Genomic DNA, 14,743 nt, shown 5'->3' on the forward strand with positions numbered 1-14,743 from the left:
ACTCATTTACTCTTCAGTATCATAGCTTACTCTATCTCATTTACCTTTCGTTTCACTTCTATCACCCAACTAAACTTTAATTCACCATCAATTCATTCCTAATTCACCTCATTCCTCTTTCTGTATATACATCTTTAACAGCGGAGCCTTTAAGGCCGAGGTTGAACCGTGCCGAGCGTTGATCAGGTTTGCGAAGCGCGCGCCAGCCACAGGTGGTCGGAGAGTGGGAGAATGAGAAAGGAAGAGAGCGCACAGAGGGGTCTACCGAGGCACATTCGTTGTTCTTGCAAATAATATTACAACAATGATCACTACAAACAGATTGGACGCGTTGAAGCCAGCATGAGACGTAATTAAACATATTTTGGGAGCTACGCGCGCTCTTTTTTTTTACGCTTCTAAAGAGTGCGCCGGGGATGTATGTGTTGTTGATGAAAATGGCGATGTTGTCTCGAGCACTGGTGATGATTCTGCAGAATATTTTTGTCTTGTATTTGGTGTAAAAAATGCTTCCACCTGAAGCAACATTCCTTCTCAGACTTGTACGGTGTATGCACAATCAGCCAATGTAGACTTTGTTTTTAAATGTCTGAAGCGCCTCAAACATGCCTTTTCTTGTGGTGCTGATGGTATCCCTCCCGCACTGCTTAAGACGGATGGAAGCATACTCTCCCTGTTTTCACAAGCATCTTCAATACTTCCATAAAGTTTAACACGTTTCCTTGCCACGGATAGTGTCTGTGCATCAATCAGTCATGGAAGAAGATATGTCCAATTGTTTCACCTTTGTAATAAGTAGCTCATGGCAAAGTACATTAAATACTTTGCTTACGGCTGCTAGAAGTGCAGCTACTATCTACCGGCCCTTATCTATATTCTGCGCTGTGTCAAAAGTTTGCGAATTTGTATTGCGGTATTGCGCTCTGTTAGGGCTAAGAACATTTCAATATATGAACAGCATGGCTTTCTATCAGGGTGCTCCACTGCACGATCTTGGTTACTTTTATGCCCATGCATTCATTGTGGTATATAGTATGGGCCTATTAGACTCTCTTTACGTAGACGTAAGCAAAGTATTTGATGTAGTTTGCCATGAGCTACTTAATACAAAGCTGCAACAATTGGACATATCTTCTTCCATGACTGCCCTGGTATCTAACTAGCTAAGCAATAGATAATGCTTGCTTGACAATAATGGGCAGAGCTGCATTAGCTATAATGTCATTAGCGGAGTTTCTCATGGACCCGTTCTTGACCCTCTTGTTTTCTTACTGTTCATAAAGTGACATTGCATTTCCCTTCAGTTTACTTTATTACCGTAAAGGCCCTTTGATAAGGGTATTACATTCATGTGCAATTTAACACTCTTCATTCCTTCTATATGTTGGTGACTTGAAGCGACTTGAGACGGTCAATAACGTTTACGTTATGGTGTTAGGGTGATTATAACGTTAGGATGATTTGAGGCCTTGTAATGCACGTACAAAAACACAGAAAGTCTGCAAATGAAGGTTGGAGGCACAAAATTAGCGTAGTGCTATGTACGGAGAAGTAATAAGACATAATTAGCGCGAAAAGACGAAGAAAAAAAAAACGCTGATGCGGTCGTTTAAACTGGCTCACCTAAAATTGGAAGTACAAGGTGGAATTACTCAACGACAAATATAGGCCGATTCCAGATATAGTGCAATCTAAGAAGAAATGAAGTAACGCAAAGATAATTAAAAGTTAAATAGTGTTCTATGTAAGAGAAAGATGGTACAAAACAGGCTTAGTTGGCGTAAGTGAAGTTAAGGCGACGCTTCTTACGTTGACGTCAACAAAAAAAAATGTCTTCTGGGGCGGCGTTTCTTTCCTTCCTCATAACAAACATGGAGAAATGTAGAACAACAAACCACACAGTACATTAATGCGCCATGGAAGAGCCTGTCTTTCTTCGATGTCGATCAACTGCTGTTCTCTCGCCTGTATTTACTGTAACAGGTGGTTTTTTTCCCGCAGGCAATTGAGAAACACTATTGCTTTATAGGCTAGAAGTAAATAAGTGTCTGTATCTGATCGTTCTTTCGACCCCTTACACCTATCTCATCTAAAGTTGGATGTTACATTTAGGATTTGTGTACTTGAATATTAGTCTTCAACATTATTGCAGTTCGGATAGAAATAAATATTGTTACGGACTCCATAAAGTGACCAACCACGTAGAATACTTTTTCTTTCAGCTGCCTGTAATGCGGTGGTAAAAGTTTAAATCAACTTCCGAAGCTATCTGAGGCACTGCGTATATGTTTGCTCGGTATTTTTTTCTTCGCTTTACTTATTTTGAAACACTCAAAAGAATCTCTTGACAATGCAGAAGGAAGCGCGCTCACACCTTGTGGTTGATGAGTGGTTATGACCCTGCGCTGCTTAGCTCGAGGTCGCGGGCTAAATACCGGCCGCGGCGACAGCATTTTGACGGGGCGAAATGCAAGAGCGCTCGTGCACGTAGATTGATGTGCGCATTTGAAACAATTCCAGGTGTACAGAATCAATCTGAAGTCCCACCATGACGGTGTGCCTCATAATCGGATTGTGGTTTTCGCACGCAAAGCAGAACATTTTAATTAAATTGGGCAAGCTTGTCCTCAAAACGTTTTACCTTGCGCTAGCTCCCTGTACTGCACAGAACGCAAAAGTAAATTACGCCCCCCCCCCCTCCTCCCTTTGCGCAATGTCACGCGTATTTAATCTGCTGGGGAATAACGGAAAAAGAAAGAAAGAATGGTGGAATGAAAGAGAGAAAGAGAACAAAGGGGACGAGGAGTATAAAAGCGGATTCGCTAATAGCGCGACGGGCTCCTGGTTGTTATCGCTTTATCAGTGTCGGGGAAGCCCGTTCGATCGAGTGGCGCGTTGTAGGCACGATGTATGGCTGCATTCCAATATGAGCCGGCAGCACTACCGAGCCTTAAGTGGCCTATTAACTTCTCCGTGTCAAGCGGTATTTCTAGAACAGCTATTAGGTCAGCAGCTGCTCGGTGTCTGCCACGTGCCTCCGCAATAAGCAAACGGACACGTTGTAAGCAATGCGTACTCGCATTATCGGGCAGATCGTTCACTCATGCCGATCGAGTGTCCGTTGGATTTTTCCTTTAACGATTTAAAGGCGCTTTAGGGGCAAGTGAAGACTGTGAAGTGAAGCGAAGGCTTAATATACACATAAAGAGAGCGGACCACACTGCATGTGCCAAGCAATAGCCGCGCGTAATTGCGTAAATTATGTGAAAGCTTACAATTGGGGAGGACTTGGTGCGACATGTCATATAGGTCATGAACGCGGAGAATACCCACCATGTGGGCTTTGGTGATGCCTTGCTCTTGAAGTCATGGTAACCGGTTTGGTTTGCGACAGCAACGTCTGTTAGATTGGAGGTCGAAAGTACTAATGAACCTGCACGTGGGTTCCGGTGTCCGCTGAAGGAACCCTACTCCAAAGTCCTCCAATAGAATTTATGATATGCTCTCTTGCTTGCGGAAACACAGTTATAGGTTGCTCTTACTTTGTGCAAATGATATGCTTAAGCATTTTACCTTTAATCCGGTATCTTCCTATTGCCATTCTGTGCCACGTTCTTGTGCTTTAGTTTCCATGAGTATGTATATTAGCGTCAATCCAGTTCAGCGGATTCCCACAAGGGGAGCAAGTATCATGAAAGCAAAAAAAAATGTCATCCAGACGAATGTAGTGCGTCGCTGAAGAAGAAACCCCTACGGGTTTCTCAGAAGGAACGCTTCGCAGTTACCGGAACAGGACGAATTTTTCCTCAACTGCGAAGCGTTCTTTCTGGTAAACCTGTATGGAATTGCTTTGCAGCTTCGCGCAAAATTTGGGTGGATGACGATATTTCCCTTTCTTGTATATTTCCGCCGGTAAACAATAAAAAATGGCAGTGAAGAACAGGTGGCTGAAAACTGAAAAATGGTATTTACAGCTGCAGGAAGGCGCAGATCTTGTACTAATTCTATTAGCTTTCGAGAAATGCTTGTGTTGCTGTCGAAAACTGAGCGAGACCTACGTAATGTCGGGCAGCAATTACCTACATAAACTGCATTAAAAGGAGAAGGGCAAGAACAAATGAAGGCAGAATCGGTGTTTACAAATAATTAGACGCATCAAAATCAATATGAGCACGAGTCGCTGGTGCATAGTTGATTAATATTATGGTGCATTACGCACATAATCTTGACTATGACCATTTACACTTATTCATTCATGCGCATTGGCGTTTGTGATACTTGCGGCAGTATAAAGTAGAGCACTGCACGCGCCGATTTTTGTGGCCCGGGCCCGGCCCAGGCCCGTTTTTACATTGGGCTGCCCGCCCGAGCCCGATCAATACTTTTATGGCGAGACCCGGGCCCGGCCCGGGCCCGGAAATAATCTACGTTACCCACCCGGCCCGGCCCGCCACCCCTTTACCTTAAGCCCGAGCCCGGCCCGAGCCCGGCTCGATACCGGCCCGAACCCGGCCCGAGACCGAAAAATACATGTTTTCAGAGTTGAGAAGCCCGAGAATAACTCGCAGAAAGCCCGAGCCCGGCCCGGGCCCGCGTCAAAGAACCTGAGCCCGGCCCGGACCCGGGTAAAAAAGCGCACGCCGTGCCCGAGCCCGGCCCAAGCCCGTGAAAAAACTGCTCTACCCGGCCTCGGCCCGGCCCGTGGGCCGGGCCGGGCCCGGGCTTTCGGGTAAGCCCGAGTCCTGTGCAGTGCTCTAGCATAAAGCCCATGATTCCAGAGATGCTTTCTTGTATGCTCATTGAAGGAGCCTACCGCTAACTTGATTTCTTAACACCACAACTCGCATTTCATTACGCGCATGCCTCAGTGGATGTCTTTAGCTTGGCAGCCCAGTTCACACCAAAAGCAAGATTGTTCTTAGATAACTTCTATAAGCTAGAAGAAGCTAATATTGTACCACAGTCGTATATGTAAATAAATAAATAAATAAATAAATAAATAAATAAATAAATAAATAAATAAATAAATAAATAAATAAATAAATAAATAAATAAATAAGCCCTGGTCTCATGGCGTCGGTCGCTAAGCTCGGTGTAAGCCTGGAAGAGACTGAACACCTAGAATGTCATATTGTTCGTTCACTTTAAAAAAATATGAAGCATTTAATTACGCAGGCCAGCGAATACACGCCGAATCCACCGTTCTTAGCAACCACAAACCGTTACACTCAACGAGGTAGGGAACTGGAAGTATGACGCATAGCGATCTCCAACGCAAGACGCCGCGCGGAACTATATATAGCGGCAGACACGCAGAGACGAAGTATAGTGAGAGCGCCGAAAGCGAACCTAAATTACCGACCACTTGAGCGAATCTACGCGCACTACCTCGCAGAAGCGAAAACCACACAACGGGCGCATCACTATCGCGCGCGCGAGAGAGAAAAGCTTCGGACCATTCTTCCAACCACCCATAACTTTAGAATAGCTGCCCACTCATAAGAGCCGACGTTTACCGTTAAGACCTCGTCAGTTTGGTCTGACAAGAGCACCACAGAACCGCTGTTTGCTTACCGTTACTGGTGTAGGCCACTGTGGTGACGACGGCCATGATAAAGTTCAAGCCGGCTTCCATCACGCCCGACTAGAAAGGGGTGCATGTTCCGCGGCAGAATGGACCACTTATGTTTTGTTCTTATGCCTGCCAGCGAACCTCCTTTCGCCACCCGTGCGCCACGCCAGCGACGACCTTGAGAAACGGGCCTCTGCGATAGCTCAAGTATTGCAGCATGTGGTTGCGAATAACGTGCCTCTCTCTTTTTTATATTAACTGCTTGGCCCCGCCCACCAATCAGAGCTGGCCGCTGAGTGGCTCGTTAGTGAGCTCTATCCGATCGTCTTCACTTCATTTTTTTTCGTAAGGTTATGTATTATAGCTGCCGTGGCGAAATGTTCGGAGTACAAAATAACCGATTCCTGTGGCACAGCTGCACCATTACCGTTACCACCTGGATTCAGCGGCAATGTAAAAGGAGCGATATCGGACGCAATGTTCGTATTTCCTCGTTTGTTTCTCAGCTGGTCGGAGCGCAATCGGGTACTCGTGTTTACCTTAGTCCAAGAGAAATTGCCGCAGTTGAGCGACATCGCCTTCGAGCTTCTTTGTTTGTTTAGTTTGGGTCATGCGAGGAATGTTTATGCCCGCGCCTGTCGGCGTTCCCCAGCCATGAATCACCCGCTGGTGACGGCTGGGCGCCCGGCGTACCACGAAACTCCGTTAAACTGCCTGTATAATACGGTAGTGTGCGCGCGCTTACTTTCCTTTTGAATACAGCGTCTTGCCGGGTTCGCGGCAACTGCATGAAGAACCCAGCTCCTTCCGTTAAACATTTGTGCACGTGCAGCCTTGCAAAGACGTCACAGGTGCAAGTATGCGCTTGCGCCCACTGCATGGTCTCCGGTCCACTTCAAATTCCCTGCTAGTTGCTAGAGCTTTGCGTAAGAAAGACGTTAACAGTAGCAATGGTCGACCGAGTGTCAGGGGTGGACCGTTTTGTGTTTTTTCACTCCAAGCCGGAACTTTTTAATGATGGAGCAGGAAACTATGCGATTGCGTCAGAATTAATAGCCGGTATTCGTCTGTTTAAGTCACTGTGGATATGCGAACCACTACAAATTGAAGAATTGAGCCATTTGCATACAGCGTGTTGATGTTAGCATTGAAATAATAGTTGCGTTCTGGGACTGGTCATTAGAGTGCAATGCTTCACTCGATCGAACCACTCGTTACTGAGCAATGCAGTGAAATTATTAGACTAATGAAATGCAGGCATATGGCAATTCGTATCGTCATTTTCAAATGGTCGCAGACTAACTCCATTTCACAGTACACATATGTACTGTGAAATGTGTACATATGTGTACATATGTACACATATGTGTACATACGTACACATATGTACATATGTACATATGTACATATGTAAAAGTACATATGTGTGTGTACATATGTACTTTTACATATATGTAGCTTATTCAAGCAAAAATAGGCGCTGTACGTAGTAAAACAAAAAGAAAAATATAGCGCCTGCTACAGTCCGCGTGCTACAAATTGATTGTGCTTCCCCGGCTTGCTTCATGCTTTCCCGGACATAACACGCTGGTCTATGGTATGTCCTTCCGCAAGTTTGACATACGTAGCCTTTGCAGTGTAAAATATGGCTCGGCCAACGGCTACGGCTCGAGCATGAATAGTCGTCATGGCTATGCTTCGCTGGCCACGAATAATAGCTTCAATTTTTTTGTCGGTGTACCGGAATTACCAGTCATGTGCGGCAAGTCTATTCAATTTCTCATATTGTTCGCCGATTCTGGCGTCCGTACACCAGACGAAACGCGTCGCCATATAAGAACGACGCGTTATTTACAAATGGATTGTCTTAGCTTGGAAGGCCAGGCAGCACCGCGCCCTCTCACTTATTCTTTATGGTTTAGTTCTCTTACGCAAAGCTTTGCTTTCAATAAATGATTTTATGGACACATATTTGTATTTGCAGTGACCCATATGTGCATACCTATGAATTTCAATTGCTGTTCATTGATTTTTTGTCAGATTGTATTGGCTGGTGCTTTCTTATAATAAAATTTTGTTGGCAGTCAGCACTAGTTGTGTTGTGTGTGTGTATTTTTCGTCAACGTCTCATCGTACTGCGCCAATACACTTTCTTCACCTTCAAGTTACTAACACTATAAGACTCCCGTGAACTGCTTACCGTTAGCATGCTTACGGCCCAGTACGCTACGGTAATTAATAATAACCAGTGTGCTTATTCACAAAAAAAGATTACCCAAACTAAATCTATCCTCAGGAGCAACTGCCAGTCTATCGTGCTGTCCGATAAACATTGCGAAGGTAGCAGCGTTTACGAACGGAATGTTTTGTGTGTTGGGCCCCTTGCGATGCACAGCAAGCTGCGACCAGTACTTTGAAACTCGAAACGTTTCTGGAGAGTGAATACACGACGCATATGCGTGCGGTTGTTCAGAGGTTTCTCGGCCACGTTTGTTTCAAAAGCGCCGCTGAACAGTAAGTACTCAAGAAGAACCTGAACTTGAAAGTCAGGAAAGTTTCGCTGTTATGAATTGCTTGCCATTAGATTGCCTCACTCGCTCTCCCGTTCGCTTTCACGATTGATTGCAGCCTTTCCTTAAAAATTACTCTATACCGTATAAACGTCTTAGAGAAAATAGCAGCTGTTCCCTATTCTTGGCTCTTTACAATTCCTTCCAGAAAGGCATTGCCCTTTGTTTGCTTGCTTTTTGGCCGTTACTTCGCTCTTTTTGGTGGTTTGGAAACTTCCTGAATATAGTTGAAGAAGGTCTGGTCGTCTCTGAGAAAGTTGCAACCATCCGAAGAAATAGATAATGAAGCCACAGTAAAAACAGGGTAAGTCTGTTGTTACGCTGAATTGAGATGTAGAAATAGAGCTCCGACCTGTAGAATGTTATCGGTTCGTCTACGTTCGTTTCCCTTCACTTATTGTTGCTACGTTTTCAATAAACATAACAGTTATCTTCCCCTCAACTTTCTCCGACTTCGAATGGTTGTGACTAACAAAAATAGAGCCCCTCGATTCGTCTTATCTTCCTTCATTGCATCGCTAGAAAATCGAATTTGCCAGTCTTAATGTTATTAAGTAGCGTACGGGGCTTTATTGGCCCGTTATCGGCTGCCAAGCTCACGTAATACATGACGCTTGCGATGTCAGAGGGTCGTTCCACGGCCGACACCATAGCTGTTAGTGGCGTTGCCGAAGATTCCCAGGACTAAAGTTGCACGCGCGCAAAAATGCATATAGGTGGGTGGGAGGATGACTGAAGCTCTCGCTTAATTGGTGAAGCCGTGCATGCGCAATGGAGGTGTGAGTTCGGCTCCCACGTGTGGGATGGTATATTTCTTTTTCTTTCGTTTTCGTTTACTTCGGTGATTATACATTTCCATCGTACATAAAATTTCGTTACTCATGTACTTCTTTCTTCATTGTCACTTACTTCGAATAGTTGGGACTAACGAAAAATCAAGGCGCATGATTTCTCTATTCCTCTCGCCGACTGGCAAACTTGGGTCTCCTTGGCCTGTAGATGAGCGGAATGGCGTAATGCGATTACGAAGAATGCTACACATCACGCTTTATTCGAGTTTTGTTAGATAAGTATTTATTGCCGTCAAAAAGAACTCTACATTGCCCTTATTGGACACTGACAGTGCCACATTCGCGTCTCTTTTTCCGTATTTTTTTATTTTGCTGCAATATTATGCGGCAGATGGTAAAACCACTGTACACTGTTGCCGCCGACTTGTTTTTATGCAATATCGGCAGTTGGTACGTTAGCCGGCGAACATATACCGGCTAACGGCAGAAATGTGAGGTAAGCGCACTTTAATACTTAAGGTATTGATTGATGACAAGTTGGAAACATGGGCGACAAGCACTGTGTCGGGCATGCTTCTCCAAAACGTCAAATTCTTGCATAAATAAATGGCGATGATAATTCCACACGTAGCAGGTCTTTTGGAAGCCATGAGCACCGTGCCCTAGTGGAAAGTGAAAGAAACCAACAAGGCGTGCTTCGATGATTCACTACAGCGTAAACGTGCTATATGCTCCTTCTGTGACAGATGATATTGGTTTTGCACTCTCAGGGATTTCTAGAGCTACCGCGTGCAACATGCAAGCAAAGCTCGAGGCTAAAGTCTCCAAGTGGCCACGTATTCTTAGATTAATGCCTACTTTCTCGTTCGGCCCGAAGTAATGTATGGCGGAATTAAACGCTTAAAGTCGAGATAATTCTTTGCGAACGAGTTCCCACTGGCGTACATGCACTATGAATTCATCGAACATCATGCCGTACCAGGAATGTAATCAATTCGTTGAAGCGATAAATGGCTCGAACAATAGTGCGCTTTGAAAAACTAAATATAATCTGCGCAATTCTAAAGTCATGTACACATGTTACTTTCTATGAGGGAGCAAGGGTTGAAATTATGACACTTAACAAAGTACAAGTAATTTATGCAATGTGTTTCATCGTTTCCTGGTCTTCATATACGTGGATTTGAACCGGACCCGCTCCGTGTTCAAAGTCTCAGCGATAAATTAGTGCACCAACAAAGCGGAAGGAAGGTTAGGTTTCTATATTGCCAATACACCGGTTACTGGTGCAGATAAGTTACAGATAAAGCACTGGAGATTCTGCTGTATTATATGGTATCGAATCAGTTTAAAACTGTCTTTGATACGTCTTGCTTCGCTTTATCGTGAATTTACTTGTATTGGTCTTATCATTGGTTATGCAATAAAGAAAAGGTCACTTGCAAGAGCCGGTTGACTAAGCCTACAAATTCAACGCAAGGAGTAGCAGTCGTATTAAACGTGCTGCAAAAACAAAAGAAAAAAAAAGAAGAAGAAAGCCAGCCTCCTTTCACAGTACACTCACGTCGCAGGAAGAGGCGTGGTAAGCATACCACAGAACACCTAGGGGGAAGTCCGAATGGTTGGGCTTTTCTTACACGCCTCCGTATCCGGGACATTTATGACAGCCTGCCTGAGCACAGTAGACTTGAGTCCATCTGAATATATCTCCTTACTTGTTATTCCTTTGGATACAGAGCTTTGTTTGTGCGCGTATGTGTTTGTGTGCATGTGTGTGTGTGTGTGCGTGTGCGTGTGTGTGTGTGTGTGTGTGTGTGTGTGTGTGTGTGTGTGTGTGTGTGTGTGTGTGTGTGTGTGTGTGTGTGTGTGTGTGTGTGTGTGTGTGCGTGCGTGCGTGCGTGCGTGCGTGTGTGTGTCTGTCTGTCTGTCTGTCTGTGTGCCTGTCTGTCTGTCGGTCGGCCGATCGGTCTTTCAGTCGATCGGTCGGTCGGTGTCGGTTCTGTGTTATTGGGTTGTTGTTCTTTAGAAGGTGTACAACCGTGCCTGCACAAATTCAGTTTTATGCGCAATTTTGACAAGCGTAAACAATGGAACAATGTAATTAGGTATTGAAAAGGCCATTCAGCATATGTTAAACATGGAACAAGCGGAATTCTTTAAAGGGCCACAAGTATAGACAAATAAACAGAGGAGGGACCGGAGGCTTCGTACATGACCTATTTTTATTTTCTTTGGTGACTTAATATTTCACATATCTTCAAGGGAATGGGGGCGGTATTTCATTGGAAAGGTAGTTAACATTATTCTACAGAAATCAACATAACCTGGCAAAAGAGGCTCTTATTGATGATCACACATAATGGCGTACATGGCGCCACTCTTTACCAAAATATTACCATCTTAACTCTAGACGACCAGGTATGCAGTCCTTTATCGGGAATTGTAATTCAGACATTTTTCCTTTACCAAGAGTTGGTTTATTGATGAGACACCCCTGTGTATACTAATATATGCTGAAACAGGAAGACAGCTGAGGGACATAATCGCATTCAAATCCGGTCATTGTTACTTATTGATTTGTTACGAAAGGCAAAAACACATTCTTCTAATTTTAATAGCAAATGTTAAACGTAAGACGCAGTCTCTACATCTACATGAGCAAAATAACCATCTCCTCATGCTTTAAATTATAAAAACTGCTTTTCTTTGCGTGAACACGGAGTAGAAGCTTGAACATCGTGTAGCTGTTGGCGTGTTTATGCGGTTGGTCGAAACGGACAATATAATTGATTTTCGTTCTCTGCGAAGACGCAACTGTCACTATCAAATTAGCAAAAATTTTCTTGAAAGCTACGGGCCAGAACATTTTTCAACCAAGTTCGTACAGTTCCGTGTGTAGCGTGTATCTAACATTATATGCGGAGTAACTATGTTACGTTTAACTTCCTAATTTTGAGATGGATTGAAGGCAATGTACAAGAGGTCACACGAGGATACACACGTAACACCGAATTGGGCACTTTCTCTTTATGGGAGCAAGACCACTTAGGAACACCACGAGAGGGTGACTTTTTGTTTTTGCCGCGGGCTAATTTGTCTTTCCTCCATAAGCAAGACAGTTACGCAATTCGCGGCAAGCATTACCTCTTCTCTGATTGCTCGCGCTTGTGCCCAGACTGCATGAGTATTTCTTACCGCTCAAACATTACTCCTTTTAGGGAACCGATTGCCGTATAATTAAGCATTTGCATTGGATGTGAAATCGCCGCATGATATTCTGAAAGAAGTTGGTTATAAAAAATTGTGCGGTTTATTTGCTTTCTTAAAATAAATGTGACCCATTTCACGGTAACCCCCTGCAAGTTTATATTAATAATCTTTCACATTTATTTATTTAAGCCAAGAAAGAATTGCTGCCACTCTATGAAGAGCATCACGTTAGAGTGCAGATTTGACGAATCTCTTTCCTCGGAGTCTTCGGATCCATGTACGGCCGGATGAAGTTGTCTATGTAGTGAGACACCTTGGAAAATATCAGTGGATAGTGCGATGCATCGCCACACGTCCAAGGCCCGCCGCTCACGAGGCCGAACAGTGTCCAAGTGTCGTTCCTTCGGTGCACTACTGGACCGCCACTGTCACCCTATGCAGGAATGAAAACATTAGGAACTGTAATTAATTATTTTTTTTCTCTCAGCACACCGCGCAGAGGAACTGTGACGTTAACCACAACTTGGCCTTCAGCCCAGCGGCTTCCCGTTCTCGCGACAACTAGACCATCTCATCTCTAATTTGTTGCACAATCGCTTGACTTTCCTAACAATTTATATCACGTGGTGGTGTTTGTTCTCTTGTTTCTTTTTTTCTGATACGGTTCTTCGTAGTCTGCTGCTTTTCTGTGTTTTTTTATTGTGAACCAAGGCCCCCATGGCAGTCCCCGACTTTCGAACGCTTGTCTATATTGCGCTCTAATCCACTCACTGAGTGTTGTGAGAATCACAAACTGAAACTGAAATGCTTAATTTATTTTTATTTTTTATTAACAAATACTGCGAGCCATAGATCTGGCCCAAGCTGGAGGGACTACATACAACACAGCAGCAGATTTGTCTAACAACACGCCAACAGGACACTTAATAAAAAATCTTAATTCGAACAAGTCCAATGGCTCTGTCTCGGTGACCCCTGCTTGAAAAATCGATTAACACTAAGAAGGCACACTATTTTCCCGTCTATTGCCGATGTAGCGACTGCCCAATAACAAAAACTCCTGCACCTTTTCTTCCACTTCGACCTTTTAATTACATGCATACTACTCATACTGCATGCATGGCTCATCGGCATCTATTATTTGCACCATAATGTGGCTATGACTTGGCGAGGCCACAAGAAGTTGGTCTCGTCTTTGACATTTGTTCGGCCATTATGCTGTAAAGCTACCACATTGTCAAATGAAAAGTGGGATCTGAATGGGCCGGAGTCCGAAGACGCTGCTTTTAAGCCGTTGCTAACCACCCCTAATTACCAGTGGTCACGCGTTGGAGCCCCGCACTCGTACTTTCGTGATCGATCACTCGCATACGGCATTGCACTACGTACTGCCTTAAGCACAAAACGTTTTTGTATGAAGTGTCAGTTACGCGGTAATCTTTCCAAACGCTTCTGTGATCCTGCAGCATTGTTACAATGGCTTCAAAGCACCTTTGAAAGACTACACTACTAAATAATTTTGAAGTCTATATCCTGCCTCCCAGTTGTGAAATGATACTGACCGATAGTGCAAGTGCATTTAAACATTATTATGCCGGGACCCTTTTGACGACGATATATAAACCCCGACAGAATGGTCGGAATTTCATCCGTTCCATCAATGTAGCTCAGGAGATGCGTACATCTTGGAGATAAAAGCATGACTTGTAAACTACTTCGGTTGCAAGCCGTCAAGTCGGAGTCAATCTGGGTACCAATTGGGCTACGCTTACTTGTCTGGGCCCGCGAACGTGTTTGGAGAGGGCCACCGGAAGAGAATTATTGCCTTATGCTTTTGCGACATCAAAACGAAACTTTTGTGGCACACATGTTCTCTGTGCATATACAGACGACGTGTGTAGCCTGATTTCCTTATTTTGGTTACACTGGCAACACGTTAGGCCACCTTCAATGTTATTCAACCGGAAGAAGAACGCCTGAGTTGTATTATCTCCAAGTTAAAAACTGTAAAATAGCTCGTTTATCAGCATGCCACAGCACAATTTGTGAGCGTTTTAATACGGGGCACGAAATAATCTCAACACTAGGCTTACGGCATAAATTTTTGCATGGCTGCGAAATGATTTATGCGGTTTATAGCCTGTGTCAAGGGACCTGTTTTGAAAATCTACATCTTTCTCCTGTTGGAACGGTCTCAAAATTAAATGACTTTTCAATAAATCTGTAGCCTTAGTAATGCAAACTGCGTGAAACTGTTCACTAGAGCTTATCCAGTTTTACCTGACTCTTTCCTTTTACACTGTGGCTGCTTCGTACATGACACTCATTTAGGCATAATAATAATAATAATAATAATAATAATAATAATAATAATAATAATTATTATTATTATTATTATTATTATTATTATTATTATTATTATTATTATTATTATTTTCCATCAATACAGGGGTTGATGGAAGGCGTGAGACTAAAAACGAGGAACGCTTGGCGAAGGTCTCACGCCTTTTACAGCAGTAAACATGATGCATTTCTATTCATATTAGCAAATAACTTATTCTGAACAGAAACAATTACTAAAGTACATATGGAGGCGTTTC

General features: G+C 43.8%; 1 protein-coding gene across 1 annotated transcript in view; it reads right to left on the reverse strand.

Annotated features, from left to right (window-relative positions):
• The window catches only part of LOC119444545 (transmembrane protease serine 9), a 69,592-nt gene that overhangs the window by 15,613 nt on the left and 39,236 nt on the right, over window positions 1–14,743 (reverse strand). The window contains exons 6-7 of the mRNA XM_049664636.1: window positions 12,371–12,576; window positions 10,373–10,436 (exon numbers count right to left, since the gene is read on the reverse strand). Of these exons, the coding sequence (XP_049520593.1) occupies window positions 10,373–10,436; window positions 12,371–12,576 (270 nt within the window). The remainder of the gene's footprint in view (window positions 1–10,372; window positions 10,437–12,370; window positions 12,577–14,743) is intronic.

This window comes from Dermacentor silvarum, chromosome 3 (genome assembly GCF_013339745.2).
Source record: "Dermacentor silvarum isolate Dsil-2018 chromosome 3, BIME_Dsil_1.4, whole genome shotgun sequence".
NCBI classification, from domain to species: domain Eukaryota; kingdom Metazoa; phylum Arthropoda; class Arachnida; order Ixodida; family Ixodidae; genus Dermacentor; species Dermacentor silvarum.